The 23789-nt window shown below is 41.2% G+C and overlaps 1 protein-coding gene across 2 annotated transcripts in view; it reads right to left on the reverse strand.

Moving 5' to 3' along the window:
• ISOC2 (isochorismatase domain containing 2) overlaps nt 1–23789 on the reverse strand; it is a 224627-nt gene that overhangs the window by 147337 nt on the left and 53501 nt on the right. For both annotated transcript variants that reach the window (XM_075840003.1, XM_075840002.1), the window contains exon 3: nt 588–800. In XM_075840003.1, the coding sequence (XP_075696118.1) occupies nt 588–800 (213 nt within the window). The remainder of the gene's footprint in view (nt 1–587; nt 801–23789) is intronic.

Below are 23789 nucleotides of genomic sequence, written 5' to 3' on the forward strand. Positions count from 1 at the left end.
CAATCCCCGGCCACAGGTTTGGGATTCCGCTCCTACAGGGAGCAAAAAAACATCCTCCTCCTCCTCACATGCCCTTCACACTGTGAGAAGGGGAGAGCGAGCGACGGAAGACACAGCCGTCACACTACACTCCGACACCTCATTGTTCTATTGCGCATGCGCACATTTTAACTTACACGGCTGCTGAAGACGCAGCCATATCATTTAACAGAGCATGCGTGGTGGAGTGTGTCAACCATGCATGCTCTAAGCAGAAACACGTGGTACAGTTACGTCATTTGTGACGTAACCGTACATTGTGAAAGCCGGAAAGCGGAAGTTAGGTAGCGGAGCGAATGGACGGGTCTGCACAGGAAGTGAAAATTTTGCATTAGCAAGCGGTCACGTGACGGAAGACGGGATACAACGCTACATTCATTAAATCAAACGGAAGTACATTACAAAGTTATATGTTTTCCATTGTTTGGTTTAACTAAAAGTAATTTTTTGCTTCTGGAAAACCCCTTTAAGGTTTGCCATAATATTCTTGCACACTGTATAAGACAATATCTACAATAGATATAGACTCTATAATATATTATATATACCATGATGCATGCTTGTGTCTCAATGCCACACAAAATAAAAGAGTGTCGTTTATGGATGGACTGAAGTTCCTCCTCCACTTCAGGAGTCAGCATACTGAAACAGGTCTTAGAATATTTTTTCATACCATCAGCTCCAAGTTCAGGCACAGTAAGACCAAGGCCTTTAGGGTATTGCTCAGTTACAATAACTGGTATTTCCAATATCTTTGCAGTCTGCAGAAAAGAGAAAATGTTGATCAGATTAGGTTAGCACGATTATTTTTCCTGACATGAGATCATAATGACGATGTGTATTAAAAATAGTTGAAAATGTAATAAATTTAGGGTTACTTATTTCCAGTTCTGTCAAATACCTGCATACATTTTATCTAACAATGGAAGTAAATAGGCGTGGCTAGCATTCCACCAAAACCAGAAAAGTGCCGTCTTCTGGCCCATCATTTTTACTGCAAAGGAAAACCGCACGCAATTCCAGCCAAACATAAGTGGCAACCACCTCCATAAACCACTTTCTCTAATAGTCAGACATGCTCCCATCTACCGGCATAGAGAGGAACTTGGTAGGGAGCGAAGTGTCTTTAAACTAGTTTATCTGCCATTTGACTGGTAAATGGTGAACTAATATCTATTTTGACTGTTTTTGGTGTGATCTTGAATATAGTGTGATCTGTTTAGTTACAGTATCTATTAGATGCAGTACTTGTGTCAAAGGTTGATACCCATTTGTTATGCGTCCCCTGATGAACCGTTGCTCGGGGACTATATATGGGATGACTTACTTTTGAATATCGTTATTGCAAGACTATGCTGGAAGGTTAAAAGATTAGATTTCCCTCATCTAGGGATTTCTAGGGTATTGCAAAGACAGGTTTCTGCAGGGGGTCACTCCTTTTGGGCCGATTACTCTGCTTAGGTAGAAGACAGTGTGTTAAAGGAATTCTAGGGTTTTTCAGGATGTTGTATCCCTCTATCCTACCCTGCTTAGCACCCTAGTTTATTTATGATAATCTCAGAACCTGTTTGGCCTATTATGGATATATATACAGTGAAGGAAATAAGTATTTGATCCCTTGCTGATTTTGTAAGTTTGCCCACTGTCAAAGTCATGAACAGTCTAGAATTTTTAGGCTAGGTTAATTTTACCAGTGAGAGATAGGATTATATAAAAAAAAAACAGAAAATCACATAGTCAAAATTATATATATTTATTTGCATTGTGCACAGAGAAATAAGTATTTGATCCCCTACCAACCATTAAGAGTTCAGCCTCCTCCAGACCAGTTACACGCTCCAAATGTTAGCGCCATACAGCCCCCTCTGTAGGTAATGCCATACAGCCCCCCCTGTAGAGAACACCATACAGCCCCCCCTGTAGAGAACGCCATACAGCCCCCCTGTAGAGAACGCCATACAGCCTCCCCTGTAGAGAACGCCATACAGCCCCCTCTGTAGGTAATGCCATACAGCCCCCCCTGTAGAGAACACCATACAGCCCCCCCTGTAGAGAATGCCATACAGCCCCCCTGTAGAGAACGCCATACAGCCTCCCCTGTAGAGAACGCCATACAGCCCCCTCTGTAGATAACGCCATACAGCCCCCTCTGTAGATAACGCCATACAGCCCCCCCCTGTAGAGAACTCCATACAGCCCCCCCTGTAGATAACACCATACATATCCCCAGCAGATAACGCCATACAGCCCCCCTGTAGATAACGCCATACAGCCCCCCTGTAGATAACGCCATACAGCCCCCTCTGTAGATAACGCCATACAGCCCCCTCTGTAGATATCTACAAAGGGGGCTGTTTGGCGTTATCTACAGGGGGAGCTGTATGGCGTTCTCTACAGAGGGGGCTGTATGGCGTTAACTGCAGGGGGGCTGTATGGCGTTATCTACAGGGGGGCTGTATAGCGTTATCTACAGGGGATTTATGGCGCTATCTACAGAGGGGGCTGTATGGCGTTATCTACAGAGGGGGCTGTATGGCGTTCTCTACAGAGGGGGCTGTATGGCGTTCTCTACAGAGGGGGCTGTAAAAAAGGCACTATCTACAAGGGGGGGTTGTGTGACACCCTGGGGAGGGGGGGCCCCAGTCAAAAGTTTGCTATGGGGCCCAGTCTTTCCTAGTTACACCCCTGGTTGGCTGCTAGATGCAGGATACACAAAGCTGAATTTGTGGCGTATATTAGTGATCTTACCAAGGCCAGATGGCGGGACACTGTGAGACTACACTTAAACATAATTTGCGTCTATATGCCACTTTTTCAGGAAACCAGCCTTTTTTAAACTGTCTAGCAAGTTGCTAGCCCACATTGTCAAACAAAACTTATTTTACACTATGGTTCTACAGATTAAAAACACCAAAGATGTTGTTCTAACAGATCCTCAGGATATATTGCTTACTTTTACTTTGATTTAGGAACCTCTATCAGTCACAGAGAATTTATTCTCAATTTGCCTAGGACTCTTACCCAAATATTGCTTCCTTACCAACCCTCTAAGAGTTTGGCATCCAACTGCTCGGAGCCCCACTTACTTTAGATTAAATCCAGGAGGCCATTTTTTTACTGGCTAAAGGGAAGTCATCAGGTCCTGATGATAATGCCACCTCTTTATTACATACGTTTAAAACCGCTTTTGAGGATGGGAAGCGTTCTGAGGCCCGATATTGCGCTACTATAGTAGTCATCCTAAAACCAGACAAGGCATGAGGAAAGTGAATCCTATCGCCCCATTTGCCTACTTAATTTAAATTATAAGGTGATTACAAATGTTTGGCTTCTTAGGTTGAATTCCATTATGCACCTTGTCATTCACCATGATCATTTGGATTTTACGCATGTAAAGTTGATGTCTGATATCATCCATAGAGTACATCGGGTGACTAAGTAGAGTGGAATTGGTCCTTGGCCTCGCTAGATGTGGCCAAAGCATTTGATTCTGTAGAATGTCCCTACCTTCTTGCCATTTTACAATTGTTTGGATTTGGCCCAAATTCTTAAAAATTGATTTACATTATCAATCCCCTAGTCAGATCTTCTCAATATTTGTCTACTGGGAACTCACCAGTCGGAACATGGTGATGCCTGGGTTCACTTCTGGTCTTACTCCATGACAACGTGTTTAAAATTACCTCAATTTATCATGTTTTAATTTAGCATATGTTTCATGAACCCAGTAGAACATTAAAATAAATACAAAAAGGACTGCCTCCCCAGCTGCACCTCACCAACAACTGAAGGGCGCCTCACAGATTGAGAAGCACTGCTGTAGAGCAGTGGTTCTAGTGAATAGGCTACTCTATGCTTTTTTAACATTGGGGAGGGGAATGAGGCAGAGTTACCCAATCGCCCCCCATCCTGTTTGCAGTGGCCACTGAACCCTTGACTTTGTGACTCTAGCAGAATTCTAATTATTTGAGTATTTCTCTGAGCTCGAGTGAAGCCAAGCTCTGACTAAACTCTGATGACATGGTCCCCTTTATGAAACATAAATTTGTGGTCCAGAAAACTGCCCAAATGTCTCAAACAAGAACATCACAAGAGGCAGTACCAGTATTGTAATGTCCTTGTTTGAGTTTTTATTGCCAGTTTTCAGGACTGCAAATTAATTGGCAGAAACGTATGCCTCTTATGTGATAAGTGTGGCTAGCAGGCGAGGATTTCTGTAGGTTACAATTTGTCTCCCAAGGTCATTCTTCCAAGGAGCATACTCAATACGCTCTTAATTATTCCCCTCTGTTATATTATGTGAAGTATAGGTTTTGGGTATGGAGTAATTTTAGCTTTTTTTCGGTTGCTGGCCATACAGATCGGATTAAAATTATAGCCCTTCCAAATCTTCTGTATTCTCCAGAACAGGGGTGCATAACCTTTTCTGGTCCTCATTGTCAGAACCGCAATAAAACAAGAGGTATCCCCATCTAGGACATTCATGGCATATTGATGGTATATGCCATAAATGTCTGGCAGGCGTTTCACAACTCCCATAAACGACAACAGAGGAAACAGAATGTCTTCATCTCATCTTATTCTCTCTGAAGTTCCAATCAGGGGAAATGCCATAAATATCTCAGATTGGAATACCCTTTTTTATAGGATCACTCTGGGTAAAACTGATGAACTGCATTATTCCTAGCGCAGGGCATGAGGCGGCAGTGACTGACAGACGGATTCAAAGGGATAACGGTAGTCATAACACAGTAACAGTTTATGTCCTAATTACAGAACAAGCCATAAAGTGCCCCCCACTAGTGTGAACTACACAAGTGCCTGTAGTAGTGCCAGTCACAGTCCCCCCCCCATAACAGTGCGAGACACACAGTGCCGCTGGTGCCAAACACAGAACCACTTTGTGGGCCACATGCACCCCCTGGACTGCAGGTTTTGCACCCCGGATCTAGAATATGTTGCCTGCCCTGTGCCCCAGAAATTCTTTAAACAGACTACTTGTTTATCTCCCTTTATCTGGGGAAGCAACACTTCTAAACCCAGACTGACCACTCTAGAGTCCTAAGAATGATGCTGGGGCAGCCCTGCAGATTTTCATTTGTATTATCCCTAGTTCACATTACATTTTGGCCATAGGATTAGCGTGTACGTCGGGAAAGGTCCTGGCATACACTAAATGTGTCCTTAGGGCTTTATTAGCAGGGCTGATTCTAGCTTTTTTTGCTGCCTGAGGCGAAAATTGAAATGGCACCCCCCTCCAGTCTGTTCTACAGGGTGGGCCATTTATATGGATACACCTTAATAAAATGGGAATGGTTGGTGATATTAACTTCCTGTTTGTGGCACATTAGTATATGGGAGGAGGGAAACTTTTCAAGCTGGGTGTTGACCATGGCGGCCATTTTGAAGTCGGACATTTTGTATCCAACTTTAGTTTTTTCAATGGGAAAAGGGTCATGTGACACATCAAACTTATCGAGAATTTCACAAGAAAAACAATGGTGTGCTTGGTTTTAACGTTACTTTATTCTTTCATGAGTTATTTACACGTTTCTGACCACTTATAAAATGTGTTCAAAGTGCTGCGCATTGTGTTGGATTGTCAATGCAACCCTCTTCTCCCACTCTTCACACACTGATAGCAACACCGCAGAAGAAATGCTAGCACAGGCTTCCAGTATCCGTAGTTTCAGTTGCTGCACATCTCGTATCTTCACAGCATAGACAATTGCCTTCAGATGACCCCAAAGATAAAAGTCTAAGGAGGTCAGATCGGGATGCATTTCTTCTGCGGTGTTGCTATCAGTGTGTGAAGAGTGGGAGAAGAGGGTTGCATTGACAATCCAACACAATGGGCAGCACTTTGAACACATTTTATAAGTGGTCAGAAACTTGTAAATAACTCATGAAAGAATAAAGTAACGTTAAAACCAAGCACACCATTATTTTTCTTGTGAAATTCTCGATAAGTTTGATGTGTCACATGACCCTCTTCCCATTGAAAAAACTAAAGTTGGATACAAAATGTCCGACTTCAAAATGGCCGCCATGGTCAACACCCAGCTTGAAAAGTTTCCCCCCTCCCATATACTAATGTGCCACAAACAGGAAGTTAATATCACCAACCATTCCCATTTTATTTAGGTGTATCCATATAAATGGCCCACCCTGTATATCACTAGCAGCCTCACAAAAAAAAATCAAACCACCCATCATCTCGCTGTAGATCATACAGTGACTACATTACTGATTAGAGGCAGAATAAACATTTACATTAAGTGACTCACCGGTGACGTCTCAGATTCTAGTTGTTCTTTTTCTCTTTTTTTCTCCATTCGGTCCAGACCTCTATGATGACTTCTCCCGGCCACAGCCAATTTCAGCAGTTTTCCGCTCAGCTTTCTTCAGCTTCTCACTTTTCAAACATTTCTGCACCTATAAATGAAGATACAATTGTTATGGTGACACACACTACGCCCTTAAATATAATAGCGCCATACACTGCATATCTAATTATAATAGTACTATACACTGTGTCCCATATACACACAGTGCCCCCTGTAGACAGTAGCCCCCATAGAGCCCCTGTAGATACTGCCCGTGTAGATAATGCTCCACATATAGCCCCCCACTCACTGTAGATAGTGCTCCACATATAGACCCCACCCCCTATAGTGCTGCACATGTAGCCCCCCTGTTGATAGTGCTCCTCATACAGCTCTACCCGCTGTAGATAGTGCTGCACATATATCCCGCACATACAGCTCTACCCCCCTGTAGATAGTGCTGCACATATAGCCTCCACATACAGCCCTACCCCCCTGTAGATAGTGTTGCACATTAAGTACCACATACAGCCCTATCCCCTATAGATAGTGCTGCACATATAGCCCCCCACATACAGCCCTACCCCTGTGTAGATAGTGCTGCACATATAGCCTCCCACATACAGCCCTACCCCCGTGTAGATAGTGCTGCACATATAGCGCCCACATACAGCCCTACCCCCTGTAGATAGTGCTGCACATATAGCCCCCCACACACAACCCTACCCCCTGCATATAGTGCTGCACATATAGCCCCCCACATACAGCCCTACCCCCTGTAGATAGTGCTGCACATATAGCCCCCCCCCACATACAGCCTACCCCCCCTACCGATAGTGCTGCACATATACCTCCCCCCACATATTGCCCTACCCCATGTAGGTAGTACAGCACTTATAGCCCCTCACACTTTTAGCAAAAAAACCTAAAACTTTACATACTTACCTAAACCCGTTCCCGTGCAGTCTTCTTGCAATGCAAGTCTGCTGGGGCTAAATAACGCGGCGCCGAGTGGCAGGGCACGTCATTCTGCCCAGCCAATCAGTGCCTTTCAACGTTGCATCGTTGAAAAGCATTGATTGGCAGGCTGCCTTGCCCTGTCATTTAACGACAAAAACGGCACGATGACAACATTGCGCCGCTTACGTCAGTGAAAGGCGCTGAATACTTGGGCACGGAACGTGACCCGCCATTCAGTGATTATGCATGTAATTGTATCTGAGTCTTATAGACGCAGGTACAATTAAAGTGCAGAAGGGAGTGGCGGCGGCTGGTTTTAGTGGTGCCGGCAGCCCCCACCCTCAGAGAGGCAGCAATACGCCGCCTGAGGTGAGATGCTCATCTCGCCTCATGGACAGTGCGGCCCTGTCCATTAGTCCCGTCGTGCTGGTACACGTCAGTATAGCTTTTTTTGTTTTTTGATGTATGGAATTGCATACTAGAAAACCGCATGACATATACATTAAATCGATACCCTCTTAGGCTATGGGGGATGGATGCCTAATAGTGTCATTTGTTCCTTATAGACTATAATAGTATCTGTTTAATGTATACATCATAAACTCTCATGATCCCAGTTTATGACATATCCAATTAACGTATACCATTATGGTCTATGGAGGCGAACACCACAGTAAGGGCCTATATTTAACACATATGTTAAGAGGTTTTCCCGATGTAAATCGTATTAGGCTTCGTTGTCATCTCAGTCGGGGTTCCATTCATGGGCTCTGTCAGACCTTTCCGTCAGGGGAACCCATGAAGGGAAACTATAGCTTTGATTCCATTGATAATGGTTTCCGTTTGTCTCCGTTCTGTAAGGTTTTTTCGGCTACGCTATTGATTCCACAAAAAATACGGAAACATTACAAAATGCGATGTGAACGAAGCCTAACTTAGTCAAGTATAAGTAATGTGAACTGGGCCCTACCTAGCTGTCTAAGGCTACATTCACACGACAGTGAAAAAAAATGTCCATTAAAAACTGATCAACTGTCAGTTTTTCATGGCCGTTTTGCATCAGTGCATCAATAAATTTTCCTCCATTTACAGTCCATCTGTCCGTTTTTAATGGTCGTTTGTCATTAGTTTTTCATGACCTTTAAAAAAAAGGATGGATTTCATTTGTCAGGTTTTTTTTGTCCCAACCCCCTGAAAACACCACAGTGCCCATGTAGATAGTGCTGCAATGTCCCTGTAGATAGTGCCACAGTGCCCACTGTAAATAATGCCCACATAGTAACAGTGCCCACATAGTGCCTGCATATAAAGTGGCAGTGCCCACAATGAACCAAAGTGCCCACTATAGATAGTGCCACAGTGCCAACATAGTACCACAGTGCCCACATATAAAGTGACATAGCGCCAACATATAAAGTGCCAGTGCCCATTTTAGATAGTGCCACAGAGCCCACATAGTGCCACAGTGCCCATGTAGATAGCGCCACAATGTCCCCTGTAGATAGTGCGACTTCCCCCCATATAGCACCCCCCCTGTAGATCACCCCCCCCCCCTGTAAATAGCACCCCACCTGTAGATAGCGCCACTGTAGCTCACTGTAGGGCCGGAATCTCCTCTGGCCGGGGATTCCTCATAGACGGAGCCCCTGTCGTCTCTGTCCATATATGGATAGTGACGCCGGGGTCTTCTCAAGGCGCCGAATCCCCTGCCAGAGCGGGCCGGGGATTCTGCTCCAGGAGCAACACCTCAACATCACTGTCCATATATGCACAGTGACGCCAGGGGCTTCTCCAGGAGCGGAATCCCCTGCCAGAGCGGGGCCTGGCCGCTGGGGATTCCGCTCATACAGGGAGCTACAATGGCGTGCTATCTACGGGGGATGGGCGGGGGTTTGCCATCTTCAGGCAGGGGGGTGCTATCTACATGGGGGGTGCTAGCTACAGGACTAAATTCCCTGGCCTGAGATGTTTCGATGCTCTGGCCAGAGATTCAATTGTTGAAAGCCCTGACTTCACTGTTCTTCTATGGACAGTAATGTCAAGGGCTTCCCCGGGCTCAGCGCTCAAAGTAGTGTGGTGTGTGGGGAGTCCTCGGCAATGATCAGTTTTTACCGGCCGTTACAAGGATTGTTTCCTAAAAAACGGCCAGTAAAAACAGATCCATTGACTTCTATTGGATCCGTCTGGCCGTGAAAACGGCCAAAAATAGGACTTGTCCTATTTTGTGAAGGCCAATATTCACGGGTCATAAAAAAACGGAATGTGAATACACCCATAGAACTTCATTGTCCTGAAAACGGCCATCACACTGCCGATTTTCACTGTCGTGTGAATGTAGCCTAAGTAAATTGTCTCCATTCTATGCAATTCTCTGTGAGCCAAATACAAGAGCAGCAGCACAACTATCTTTGCTAGTTTGCTACAATGTATCAATCTGTTTAGTTCAGAAAGCATTGCCTAGACTGGATACAATAGCTTTCTACAGGTTTGCTACCTATGAATGTACTCAAGAGCATTCTCATTCACTGACAGAAATAGAATATTTTGAAAAAGGTGGTGAATTGAAAAAGTATATTAGAAAGTTGTTGAATTTTTCATTTATATTATTTATATACAACTAAAAGATCTCTTCAAAAACGTTGTACATTGTTTAATGATATGCCGCATTGTAATTGCCCTGTGTACTGCTTTTGTTTATTTCATCTTTCAATGAACAGAGTTTGAAAAAAAATAAAATTCAATGGGAGTAAAAACTACTAAAGAAATCATAAACTAGCCATTTAGAAAGATTGCCAAAGTTTGGTAAATATATTGCATTTACCTACAGAGATATTGTAATTCTTCTATTTTGCTATGGTGGCCAATTTTACAAAAGTAACAACAGGAAGTGCAGCCAGCTTCTCAGAAACTTTCTGCAGCTATTTAATATGATTCCTTCTGCTTCCCTGTGGCATAACAATTTTTAGCACATTTTGTGACAGTGGAATCCTAAACTATTAACTTTTCTCCTCTCTTCTCTGTGATCCTGCAATTGTAACTCTACTTCTTAGCTAGTTTCTCCAATTTGAATCTATATCCATAACCTCAGACTTTGATTAAAACAATGGGAAAAACTTTGTTTCGTTCAGACGGGGCTTTATTTACGCCGCCGATTTTAAAAAAAAACTGTAAAAAAAAAAGCCAAGTAAAAAGAAGGAGTATGTCACTTCTTGAGCCATTTTTGGAGGTGCTTTTCATTGTTCTATAGAAAAAAAAGCTCCAAAAACAGCTGCAAAAAACGCTTCAGCTTAAAAAAACGGCTGAAAATCAGAGGCTGTTGTCTCTGAAAACAGCTCTGTAATTTTCAGCCGTTTTTACTTGTGCGTGTGAACATACCCTAAGTCAAGTTTTTATGTTAAACATAGAATTTTCGATGATGTTGTTTAAAAAAAGGTTCTATGTCATTATCTATATTAAAAAATAATCCTAAAATCAAATCTAATCAAATGTAGTTTTCACTCTAACCACTGAGCCTCATAATAGACTGACACTTCCTGCTCGGCAGAGATCACTTCTCTCTTATCACAGGCAGGATTAAATGAAGGAGAATATATATATATATAAACACACGATCCACCATTGACAAGGAGTGATGAACACATGTCCCCTCCTATCCCTGCCTGCGCAATGACCTCAGCACAGGTCACAGAGCATGCCTAGAAAACTCTCCTATAGATAGCACAGAGAAACTCTGAAATCAAATAGTATACTAAATAGTTCCCAGAGCATGATTGACAGAATTCATAGAGTCGTATGATCCCAATAAAGTTACAAAACACTCACACTTCTATTAATATACAGTATATGCCTTACACATAAACACTGCAGACTTCCCTAAGCAGATTCTTATTCACTACCCTCTCCTCTCCGCAGCGAGGCACTGGAATCAAAGAAATATCAGATCCTAAAGCCTACTAACAAGTCTAGTAAGTATAGCTAAATGCCACGCAGCAGCACAAGACTTTCACACTGTGCTAAAAGGGTCATGAATATTGCATAGCCATTCCAGAAATTCAAAAACATACGCCTGCAATGTCACGTATATTTACACCAAGTTCACAACCACAAAGAAATACAGGAGCTTCATACATATTATGTATACTTTATAGATATATAAAGACAGACAGCTAGATCGCTATTAATCACCAGCCTCTTAGGTGGTTTAGACACTTTTTTTTCTGCGAATTATGGCAAAACCACGCCATTTGGCAGCGTTTTTCATAAAATCTTCGGAAAAAGGCGCGGTTATGCCACGATTCGCAGAAAAAATGCACTATGACCACGACGTGTGAACCGAGCCTAAGGTGCCGAAATATCTTTCAGGATAAAAAGCAGCTGCAGAATATTAACGCTTTAATAACTCCCATATTTTTTGGACTTAATGACCATACATTTTTTTATAGCTTTTCCACTTTTGCTGGTTCAATGGCAGTAAGATTTTTTTTTATTTTTTAGGCTATTAAAGTGATTTCTTTGAGAAAAAAAAAATGGCTTTCTCTAAATTTCTGTCACCATTTTTGCACGCATAGTATTTGGTTATTGAGGTTTATTAGGCTTCTTATCGAACCACACAAAAACCACATAAAAACACAAGTACACTATTATCGGCCGCATAAATGTTGTTTAAGGCCTCCTGCTGTTGCGTATTTGCTGTGGGAATTTCCATTTGGATATTCTGCATGGAAATGACGCAGCCTATTACAGTAGCAGCAAAGTGGATGAGATTTAAACAAATCTCATCTACATGTGACAAAAAAAATAAGCAGAAAAGACGTGCGGAAATTGACCTGCGGTACCGATTCCAAATCTGAAGCATGTCAAATCCAAAACAAATACGCAACGTGTGTGAGGGCCTAAATAGTTTCAAAGCAGATAATTCAATAGCGTTATGTCTAAATCACATATTATAGGAAGGGTCAATCTTCAATTAGAAGCACACGAGACCACATGTATCACAATTGTTTCAGAGAAAAAAAAATTGGTGTTCTTGTCCATTTCAACTATTCAGAATTGGGCTATGTTCACACGCTTAGCAAAATACGTCGGAAATTACGGAGCTGTTTTCAGGCGAAAACAGCTCCTGATTTTCAGACGTTTTTGTAACTACTTGCGTTTTTCGCGACGTCTTTTACGGACGTTATTGGAGCTGTTTTTCAATGGAGTCAATGAAAAACGGCTCCTAAAACGTCCCAAGAAGTGACATGCACTTCTTTGACGCGGGCGTCTTTTTACGCGCCGTCTTTTGACAGCGACGCGTAAAATTACACCACGTGGGAACAGAACATCGTAAAACCCATTGCAAGCAATGGGCAGATGTTTGTAGGCGTAATGGAGCCATTTTTTCAGGCGTAATTCGAGGCGTAAAATGCCAGGATTACGCCTGAAAACAGTGCGTGTGAACATACCCTTCAACTTTGTACTTTTGTTTTGTAATATTTTTAGCATCACCCACTTGAAGATATGGGACAAAGCACGGATTGTTCCGGAACATGTTACTTCTTATTTAACAGTTACGATGTCCCTTTGAAGCCAGAACAGAAGCATGACAAGCTCTACAACAGCTTCAATTAAAAAGGAAATAGTTTAATGACAAGTTATTTTTACATAATAAATCCATTCAGTGACACAATAAAAGTGGATTATATGTTAACCTGTGTAAGCAATTTAATTAATCTGACCACTGAGAGCTATATCTATATCAGATATGGCATGCCTACTAAATAACAGGTGCCCACACCACAGAAATAGCACAGCAGCTCAGCTGGCAGAAGAGAAAGCACGGACTGAATGGAAAAACAGTCTGTCATTGCTGATTGAAATAAAAGACACTACACGTCAGTGACTGCCAAAAAGCTTATCGGGGCACTTGGATGTCACAGCACCAAGCTGGATGAGTCAGAAGAATTTATAGGGAACAGGAAAACACTTAAAATAAGTTAAAGTTATGCAATATGGATTAGCTGTAGCTCATGCTGGATTTCATACAGGTCATATTTATCATGATTTAAGCTGGTGGGTCATGGAAATATTATTCAAATTACATTTATATCAGCAACCGGGTCACAGCAAAAATGCTAAAAGAAGGTAGTATACCAAATCAGAGACAACGCAACACACATCTCTCTGCAGGCGTTCTAGTATAGAAAAGTACAAATCTGTAAAGTTACGAAGTGTTTGCCTAGACTAAGGCTGGGCCATTATGACCTAAATCAAAATCACTATTGATTGAACATCTATCCTCGATTACAATTACTGAACAATTATTTAGGCCACACCCCTTTTGCATGCTGTGCCCCTTTTTGCATGCTACGCCAATTAATTAATATACTGTATATCCCCTGAGCCTGCAGTATACTACTGTATATAATATACCCACTGACACTGCTCCCCTCACAGTATAATGCCCCATATCTGCCCACACACAGTATAATAGACACTTAGTTACCCTTTAAAGAAAAGTGAAGCATAATGACCAACAATTGTCATGCCGTGTTTTATTTTTATTAATACCGTTGAGGCATACATTTTCTTTCCTACAGTTGTTTTGCCAATTCTTTTCGAATGAAAAAGTGTACCCAGCTGTATACCTGTAAAATGTATGCTAAAAGAACACTGTCTTGGTTGGCATATGTTTGCCCTATAGAAACCTATAGATACCTTACGGTCTACTTTGTATGATCTTTTTTATACAAGTGCAGGTGTCTCATATATAAAGCAAGCAAGACATGAATATAGCCTAAATGCAGATGTATTTATTTTCCGCATGAGCTATAAATTTAACACTGCCAGCAAACAGCAGAAAAACCTGTAGAACTGTATACTAATATAATTTGTATGTTCAGCACCACATATATGTGGCATATTGCTTAGCCAATGTAGCAACTTTGTATCTTTGCAAACAAACACCAAATAACAGGCTTTATGTCCCAGGAAGCTTGGAACCTAAGGCCCTATTCACACCGCAGGGATTCCCGGCTGTGTGACGGACGTTTTTTGAACACACGGCCGCAGTAGGAACATGAAGATCTGAAAAAACGGCAAGTATTTCCTTCTTTCACATATTCCCCATTACGGTTTCTGATCTTTATAATTGGCCTATGCCCCTTGTTGTTACTGACAATATTGGCTTAGAGCTTTCCTGGTCTACCCCCCTGTTCGTCTTTATTCAACCAAAAAAACTAGATTTTGTATATTCTCATATAAGTAAGACTTCAAGTTCTCCACTGATTTGATCCACACGCTTTTATATTCATCTGATTTATTTTGAATATAATCTTTTTCTGCCTCCCTATTTTCTTTCTTCAGTCTCTCCTCTTTCTTTAACCCCTTAATGACCAAGCCATTTTGCACGTTAATGACCAAAGATTATTTTTGTTCTTTTCACGGTCGCATTCCAAGAGTCATAACTTTTTTTTATTCCGTCGACATAGCCATATATGGGCTTGTTTTTTGCGGGACAAGTTGTATTTTTCAAGTGCACCATTTTTGGATGCATATAATATATCGATGAACTTTTATTAACTTTATTTTGGGAGATAAATTGATAGATTGAAAATAAGCAGCTATTCCAGCATTGATTTTCACATTATAAATTTACGCCGTCTACTATGCAGCGTAAATAACATGTGATCTTTATTCTATGGGTCGGCACGATTACGGAGATACCAATTCTATAAAGATTTTATATGTTTTCCTACGTTTGCACGATAAAAACCCTTTAAAAAACAAATTGCTTGTTTTCGCATCGCTGCATTGCAAGACCTGTAACTTTTTTATTTTTCCATCGATGTAGCCATATGTGGGCTTGATTATTGTAGGGCAAGGTGTAGTTTTCATTAGTACTATGGGACTTATTGATTAACTTTTTTTGTTTTTTTATGGGGTGAATTGGAGAAAAAAATCTATATTTCCTTTTTTTTTTAGTTGTTTTTTTTTACCGCCGTTCACCGGCGGTTCGATTAAAGTGTTAACCTTATTGTTCGGGTCATTACGATCGTGGCAATACCATATAGGTGTATGTTTTATTTGTTTTGACACTTTTACTAAATAAAACCACTTTTTTGGGTTTTATTTTATTTTGACTAATTATTTTTTATTTTTTCATAAACTTTATTTAACCCCTTAAGGACGCAGCCACTTTTGGACCATATGACACAGCCTCATTTTTTAAATCTGACATGTGTCACTTTATGTGGTAATAACTCCAGAATTCTTTTACCTATCCGAGCGATTCTGAGATTGTTTTCTCGTGACATATTGTATTTTATGTTAGTGAAAAAAATTGGTCGATAATTTCAATATTTATTTGTGAAAAACACCAACATTTTGAGAAAATTTGCAAAAAAGTTCAAATGTATCTGCTTGTAAGACAGATAGTAATACCACACAAAATAGTCACTAGTTACCATTTTCCATCATTTTTTGAAGATCCTTTTATTTTTCTAGGACGTTACAAGGCTTATAAATTTAGCAGCAATTTCTCATATTTTCAAGAAAATTTCAAAAGGCTATTTTGTCAAGGACCAGTTCAGTTCTGAAGTGGCTTTGAGGGCCTTATGTATTAGGAACCCCCACAAATCACCACATTTTAAAAACTGCACCCCTTAAAGTATTCAAAACAGCATTTAAAACGTTTCTTAACCCTTTATGCATGTCACAGGAATTAAAGCAAAGTGGAAGGGAAATTTGCAAATATCATTTTTTTTTGCAGAAATTCCATTTTAATCCATTTTTTCCTGTAATACTGAAGGTTTTTACAAGAGAAACACAACTGAATATTTATTGCCCTGATTCTAAAGTTTTTAGAAATATCCCACATGTGGCCCTAGTGCGCTACGGGCCTTAAACAAAAGCCCCAGAAGCAAAGGAGCACCTAGAGGATTTTTCAGCCTTCCTTTTCTTAAATTATATTTCAGGCACCCTGTCAGGTTAGAAGAGGTCTTGTGGTGCAAAAACAAAGGAAACCCCCCAAAAGTGACTCCATTTGTGAAACTACACCCCTAGAGGAATTCATCTAGGGGTGTAGTGATTATTTTGACCACACAGGTATTTCATAGATTTAATTAGAAATGGGCAGTGAAAATGAGAAATTACATTATTTTCCAATTAGATGTAGCTTTAGGTCAAAATGTTTCATTTTCTCATCAAATAAAGGAGAAAAAGCACCATAACATTTGTAAAGCAACTTCTCCAGAGTACGAAAATACCCCATATGTGGTAATAAAGTACTGTATGAATACACATCAGGGCTCAGAAGGGAAGGCACGCGATTTAGCTTTTGGAGTACAGATTTTGCTGGATTAATTTCTCTGCACCATGTCTCATTTGTAAAGCTCCCTAAGGTACCAGTACAGTGGTAACCCCCAAAAGTGACTCCATTTGGGAAACTATCCCCCTAGAGGAATTCAACTAGGGGTGTAGTGAGCATTTTGACTCCCCCCCCCCCCCAGGTGTTTCATAGATTTCATTAGATTTGTGCAGTAAAAATTAAAAATTACATTTTTTTTCCAATAAGACGTAGCATTAGTTCAAAATTTTTCATTTTCTCAACAAATAAAGGAGAAAAAGCAACTTCTCCAGAGTACGGCAATACCCCATATGTGGTCATAAACTGCTATTTGGACACACAGCAAGGCTCTAAAGGGAAGAAGCGCCATTTAGTATTTGGAGTGGAGATTTTACAAGATTCGTTTTTTAACACCATGTTGCATTGAGCTATAGTATCAGTACCCCCTGAAAAATTACCCCATTTTGGAAACTAGATCCCTCAAAGAATTTATCTAGGGGTGTAGTGAGCATTTTGACCGCACAATTGTTTTGCAAAAATGAGTAAACAATAGATGTTGCAGATTGAAAATTGACGTTTTCCACAGATATGCCATTTCAGTGGCCAATATGTTCTGCCCAGCTTGTACCATCGTAGACACACATCCCATAAATTGTTAAGCGGGTTCTCCAGAATACAGTAATACCCCATATGTGGTCATAAATTGCGGTTTGGGTACACTGCCAGGCCCAGAAGGAGCGCCATGTGGCTTTTGAAGCGCAGATATTGCTTGGTGTTTTACTGGTATCTTAGCTTATAATGTGGGGGCATATGTAATCTGTGCAGAGTACATCAGGGTATATGTAAACTGTGCGGAGTACATCAGGGTATATGTAAACTGGGCGGAGTGCAACAGGTCATATAATAGGATGATGTAATAATGGGGTGAATGAATAATCCATGGCTTGGTGTGGTACGCTTTCGACCAATCCTTTATGCACAGGCCGGGTTTTTGGGGTATTATACAAAATATCTGCGCTCCCGTATTGCCTAATCTTTGACTTCTTCACTAGCCCTATAAGCAGCACAAGATTATGTGGGGTATTTAGTGAAATTCTACTGGACCTAAAAAATGAGTCTGGGCCGTCATTTTGCATCATTGCGTTTTGAGAGTCATAACGTGTTATTTTTGCGTTGACGGAGCTGTGTGAGGTCGCGTTTTTTGTGGAACGAGCTGTAATTTTTATTGGTTCCATTTTGGGGTACATGCGATTTTTTTTATCACTATTTATTCCATTTTTTGGGAGATGAGGAAACAAAAAAACAGCCATTCTAGCACATTTTTTTTTTACAGTGTTCATCGTGCAGTATAGACAACATGTTAACTTTATTCTGCGGGGCGATACGATTACAGCGAAAACCAAATTTATATTGCTTTTTTACGTTTCACTACGTTCCCACAATAAAAATACTCTTTTCTAAAAAAAATCATGTTTTAGTGTCGCCATCTTCTGACAGCCATAACTTTTTTATTTTTTAGTTGATATCGCTGCGGGAGGGCTTGTTTTATGCGTGACAAACTGTAGTTTACATTGGTACCATTTTGCGTTACTTGCAACTTTTTGATCACTTATTAAATTTTTTTTGAGACAAGATGACTAAAAAATAAAATGCTGTCATGGTTTTTTATAAAAAAAATTTACGGTGTTCACCGTGCGGTAAAAATAATGTGACATTTTCATAGATCAGGCCGTTCCGAACGCGGCGATACTTATTATGTATAGTTTTTTTTCATGTTTTCATTTTTTTTCTAATAATAAAGGAGTTGATCAGGGAAACAGGGCGATTGTTGTTTTTATTATTTATTTATTATTTATTTATTTATTTTTCTTTAACATTTTTTACTTTATTTTTACACTGACCTGGGGACATGAAGATCTGGTCTTCTGATCCCCGATACGATACAGTGCACTACTTATGTAGTGCAGTGTATCGTAACTGTCATTCATCAACTGACAGTTAGCCTATTAGGTCCTGCCTCGGGCAGGACCTAATAAGCTTCCGTACCTGGGCAACCAGGAAGCCTAGCAACGGTTTCCTGGTTGCCATAGCAACAATCGCCACCCGCGATCCATCGCGAGGGGGCCCGGGGGGGTACAGAGGGAGCTCCCTCCCTCTGTGAATCACTTCAATGCGGCGGGAAAGTGTGCGGGAAAGCACTTTGTATTTGGACGTACAGTCACGCCCGTGTGCGGGAAGGGGTTAAAGAGGCTCTGTCACCACATTATAAGTGGCCTATCTCTTACACAATGTGATCGGCACTGTATTGTAGGTAACAGTAGTGTTTTTTATTTAGAAAAACGATTATTTTCAATGAGTTATAAGCGATTTTAGCTTTATGCTAATGACTTTCTTAATGCCCAACTGGGCGTGTTTTTACTTTTGACCAAGTGGGCATTGTGGAGAGAAGTGTATGACGCTGACCAATCAGCGTCATGCACTTCTCTCCATTCATGTAATCAGCACATGTTGATCCTGCGTTGTTCACTATGTGTTGTCACATACACACACATTAACGTTACTGAAGTGTCTTGACAGTGAATAGACATCTCTTCTAGGCAGGACGGGATGTCTATTCACAATCCCGACACTTCGGTAACGTTTGTGCGGGACTTACAGCACAGCAAGCGTAATCTCGCGAGATCACGCTGTAAATGACAGCTTACAGCGAGACCATGCTTGCTGTGCTCTAAGTCCCACACAAACGTTACAAAAATGTGGGGATGGTGAATAGACATCCCGTCCTGGCTGGAGGTGATGTCTATTCACTGTCAAGACACTTCAGTAACGTTAATGTGTGTGTATGTGACAGCACATAGTGAACAACGAAGGACCACTATGTGCTGATTACATGAATGCAGAGATGTTAGGGAATAGTTCCAGTTAGGGAGTTAGGGACTCGCAAGTCTGAGGATCCTTGTCGTGGATTGCGAGCTTACGTCCTTTTGGCCAAAATGATTACTAATACACCAGGTGTTTTACTTATATTTGCTTCTTTTGGACACAGCCGGGTCTTTGATGCTGGGAGAGTATGGTGTGTTGTTGTTTGGTATAGCAAGCAGGGTAGCCCGTTCTATGCATTATCAAGGCGTCACAAATAGGCTTCTACCTGGATATACACGCTGCGCCTCATGACTTACACACTATCCCTCCATGTTTCACACACTTGCACCCCATTATTCATTTATTTATATTTAGGCACTTTACTCATTACTGCCCCCTATATTTCACTTATATTATTATCACTTGCACATACACTAGTCATTTATTATTTTTTACTACACATCCCATGCACCACACGCCACTCCCCTCAAGACTAGTGGGAGTGGCTATTATTATTTAATGCACCTGTTCACTCTCCTTCATCAGCGTTTCTGACCTGTCTGTGTCCATTTGTAAGTATGGCCTTTTACTGTGTTTTTTTTACATACATATATTTTTGCTCCACAAGGATAAAAACCTTTAGATGACAGCCACGTATTTCGTGTAGGTGAAACATGCGTTAAACTAGGTGAAAGCATAGTACCCAAAGTAGGCGCTCTCCGGGAAGAAAATCTACAACCCGGCTCTAGTATCTGGCATAAACCTTCGTCTTGAAAAAGGACTGGTAAGTATTTGTACACTATAGATCGTATCATATGATATTCTTTACTGTATGATGTAACAAACGCAAGAGATTAATTTTTATTCTTTTTATATTTATGTTTTCTCTGTAATAAATCGCAGCGTTTTCTATCCTCACCTAAGTTAATAGCCCTGTCCAGGGTCCACTGGGGATAGCCTCGGTCCTTTAAACGACTGCATATTTTATTTGTTTCGTCCCTGTATGATTGTTCAGATGAGCAGTTTCTTTTAGCTCAAAATATTTCTCCAATCGGGACACCCTTAATGGTATGTTCCGGGTGGCAAGATTTGCCATTCAAAATTGTATTACCAGCAGTAGGCTTGCGATAAGTGCCAGTCTGAACAGTCTCTAAACTGGAGGTACAACTCAAAGTGAGATCCAGAAACGTGATTTGTTGGCAATCATAAGCATAAGTGAAAGTCAAACCGAATGGGTTATTATTAATGTAGTTGATGAAGTCTGGTATGGTCACCACATCAGAGGACCAGATGAAGATCATGTCATCAATGTAACGACCATACCAGAATAAATCAAAAGCAAAAGGATTGCTGTCAGTGAATACAAAGCATTCCTCCCACCATGCTACATATAAATTGGCGAGCGAAGGGGAAAATTTAGCCCCCATAGCTGCGCCTGTTTTTTGTATATAGTAACATTTATGAAACATGAAATAATTGGAGGAGAGAAGATACTCTATTGCCATAATAATAAAATTTTTGAGATCTGTTGAATATTTATAATATCTATCTAGATGGTATGAGACTGCCTTTAATGCTAATTGATGAGGGATGCATTTATATAATGCCTCGATATCACAAGTTATCCATACAAAATTGTTCTGCCATTTGATATTCTGTACAGACGATAGCACGTGTTTGGTATCCTGGACAAACCCATCGCAACGTGTAAGCAAGGGTTGCAGTAATGTGTCTACCCACTCGCTAAGTTTCTCATTCAGGGAACCAATGCCTGCCACAATAGGTCTCATAGGGGGCGGGAAGCGATCCTTGTGGATCTTGGGCAAGGAATGAAAAATAGGAATGACTGGTTTTTCAACAAAGATGTAATCACATTCTCTCTGGTCCATCACTCCCAAATTTAGAGCCTATTGTAACAAAATGTACAGGCGTTCAGAAAAAATCACAGTCGGATTAATGCTAGATCTGTCATATGTGCTATCATCCGATAATAATTCCTAATTTAGCCTAATGTAAAGCGCAGTGTCCAGGACCACAACCGCCCCTCCCTTATCTGCTGTTCTAATGGTTATATCTATATTGTTCCTCAAAGAAAAAATAGCTGTGTATTCCCTCTAGGGTAAATTATCAACAGATTTAGTTTCTGGCGTAGTATGTAATTCAACTAGATCTTTTTGGACCAATTCCTGAAACCTATCCAGAACAGGAGATTTAAGATGAATAGGATAGAAAGAGGGATTATGGACAGAAAAATCAGTGGCCCTGGACACCGCTTCACACTCAGGTAGAGCCGACTCCTCCTGCAAATCCTGTAAAACGTTAGTACATATGTGATCTTGGAATGAAAAGAATGGTATATCATTAGTAAGAGACAAGTCCTGGGTCATCTGCATGTAGTCCTTGGAGTCGTCCATATTATCAGTATGTGAGTCATGATCCAAGTAGTGTCTTTTGACAGTAAGTAGCCTAATAAATTGATTGACATCCACGATAGTATTGTACAGATTAAAATGATTAGTTGGAGCAAACGAAAGTCCTTTGGACAAAATAGATATTTCGTCCATGTTCAAGATCTGTGAAGACAGGTTAATGACATTTATTGTTTGTTCTTCGCTCCCGTGCGATTCCTCTGCGTGTATCTTCCTGCAATTTCTCTCCGCCCTACGTAGTCGTTTTTTTATTTTTGTCCTTTCTTTGACTTGTTGTAGTTAGAGGGTGGTTTCTGTAAATTCATGGACATAGAGGAATCGTCAGATTGACCCTCTGAACTTTCTGCTTCCCTGGAGCTGAAATTAACAGACTTTCTCACATTATCCATGGATTGCAATTGTTTGCGTGTTTGTTTTTTGAGGATAGATTTAGGGGTATATTTCTCCCAACAACCCCATTCGTATACTGCATCCGTATTGTAATCAAAAAGATCTCTTTGAAATTTGAAAATTTTTGCTTTTAGTGATAGCAGATTCCAATTCTGAGATAGTAGATTTTAGACGATTATCCAACTCCTCAAATGGCTTGGATCCAGTGTATGTTTGTAATTGATCCTGCACATTCTTAACCCCTACCCGCACCAGGACGTAACTGTACGTCGTTGCGGGAAGTTACTTCCCGCACGAGGACGTACAGTTACTGAGTTAATCCCGGTGCACACTGTCGGCGACAGTGTGCACCGGGAACCAGGAGGTCAGCTGTCGCCGACAGCTGACACTCCCCTCTTGCCGGCCAGCGGTCCTTTGCCGCTGATTTCGGCGCATTAACCCCTTAAATTCGGCGATCGGGTGCAATCGCCGAATTTTAGGGGTTTCTAACATATCGGCAGACCCCCGTCCGAAATCGCGGGGTCTGCCGATAGTTAGTATGGCAAACGGAAGCCAAACAATGGCTTCCGGGTCTGCCATGGACAGAAGCCCATCAGGACCAACCTTCGGCTGGTCCTGATAGGCTTCCTGTCAGAGTGACAGAAAGTCACTGTGCCGTTCCCGATGCACACTGTCGGCGACAGTGTGCATCGGGAACTTGGAGATCAGCTGTCCCCGACAGCTGACACTCTCCAGTGTTGCCGATCAGCGGCTCATCGCCGCTGATTTCGGCAATTAACCCGTTACATGCGGGGCTCGATTGCGATCTCCGCATGTAGCGGGTTTGTAGCGCATCAGCAGCCCCCATGCAATCGTGGGGGCTTCTGATGCTTGTGATGGCACCCGGGGGCCAGACAACGGCCCCCAGGTCTGCCATGTATGTCAGCCTATGAGGATCAGCCTCTGTTGATCCTCGTAGACCAACTGTCAGAGTGACTGTGACGTCACACTGACAGTTGGAATACATTACACTACCTAGGTAGTGTAATGTATTCTAGCAGCGATCAGAGCTGCAGGTCAAAAAAAGAAAGTGTAAAAAGTAAAAGAAAAGTTAATAAACAAAAATATAAAGTGTAAAAAGTAAAAAAAAGTTAATAAATTTTTTTTATAAAAGTGTAAAAATAAAAGGTTTTGTTTTCCTATAATAAGTCATTTATTATAGGGAAAAAATGAAAACGTTAAAAAAAAAGTACACATATTTGGTATCGCCGCGTTCGTAACGACCCAATCTATGAAACTATAATGTTAATTTTTCCGCACGGTGAACGCCGCAAACAAAATAAACGGAAAACTGTCAGCATCGCTATTTTTTAGTCACCACCCCTCCCAAGATATAGAATAAAAAGTGATCAAAAAGTCGCATTTACCCCAAAATGGTACCAATAAAAACTACAACCCGTCCCGCAAAAAACAAGACCT

This window comes from Rhinoderma darwinii, chromosome 10 (genome assembly GCF_050947455.1).
Source record: "Rhinoderma darwinii isolate aRhiDar2 chromosome 10, aRhiDar2.hap1, whole genome shotgun sequence".
In the NCBI taxonomy this organism is placed as follows: domain Eukaryota; kingdom Metazoa; phylum Chordata; class Amphibia; order Anura; family Rhinodermatidae; genus Rhinoderma; species Rhinoderma darwinii.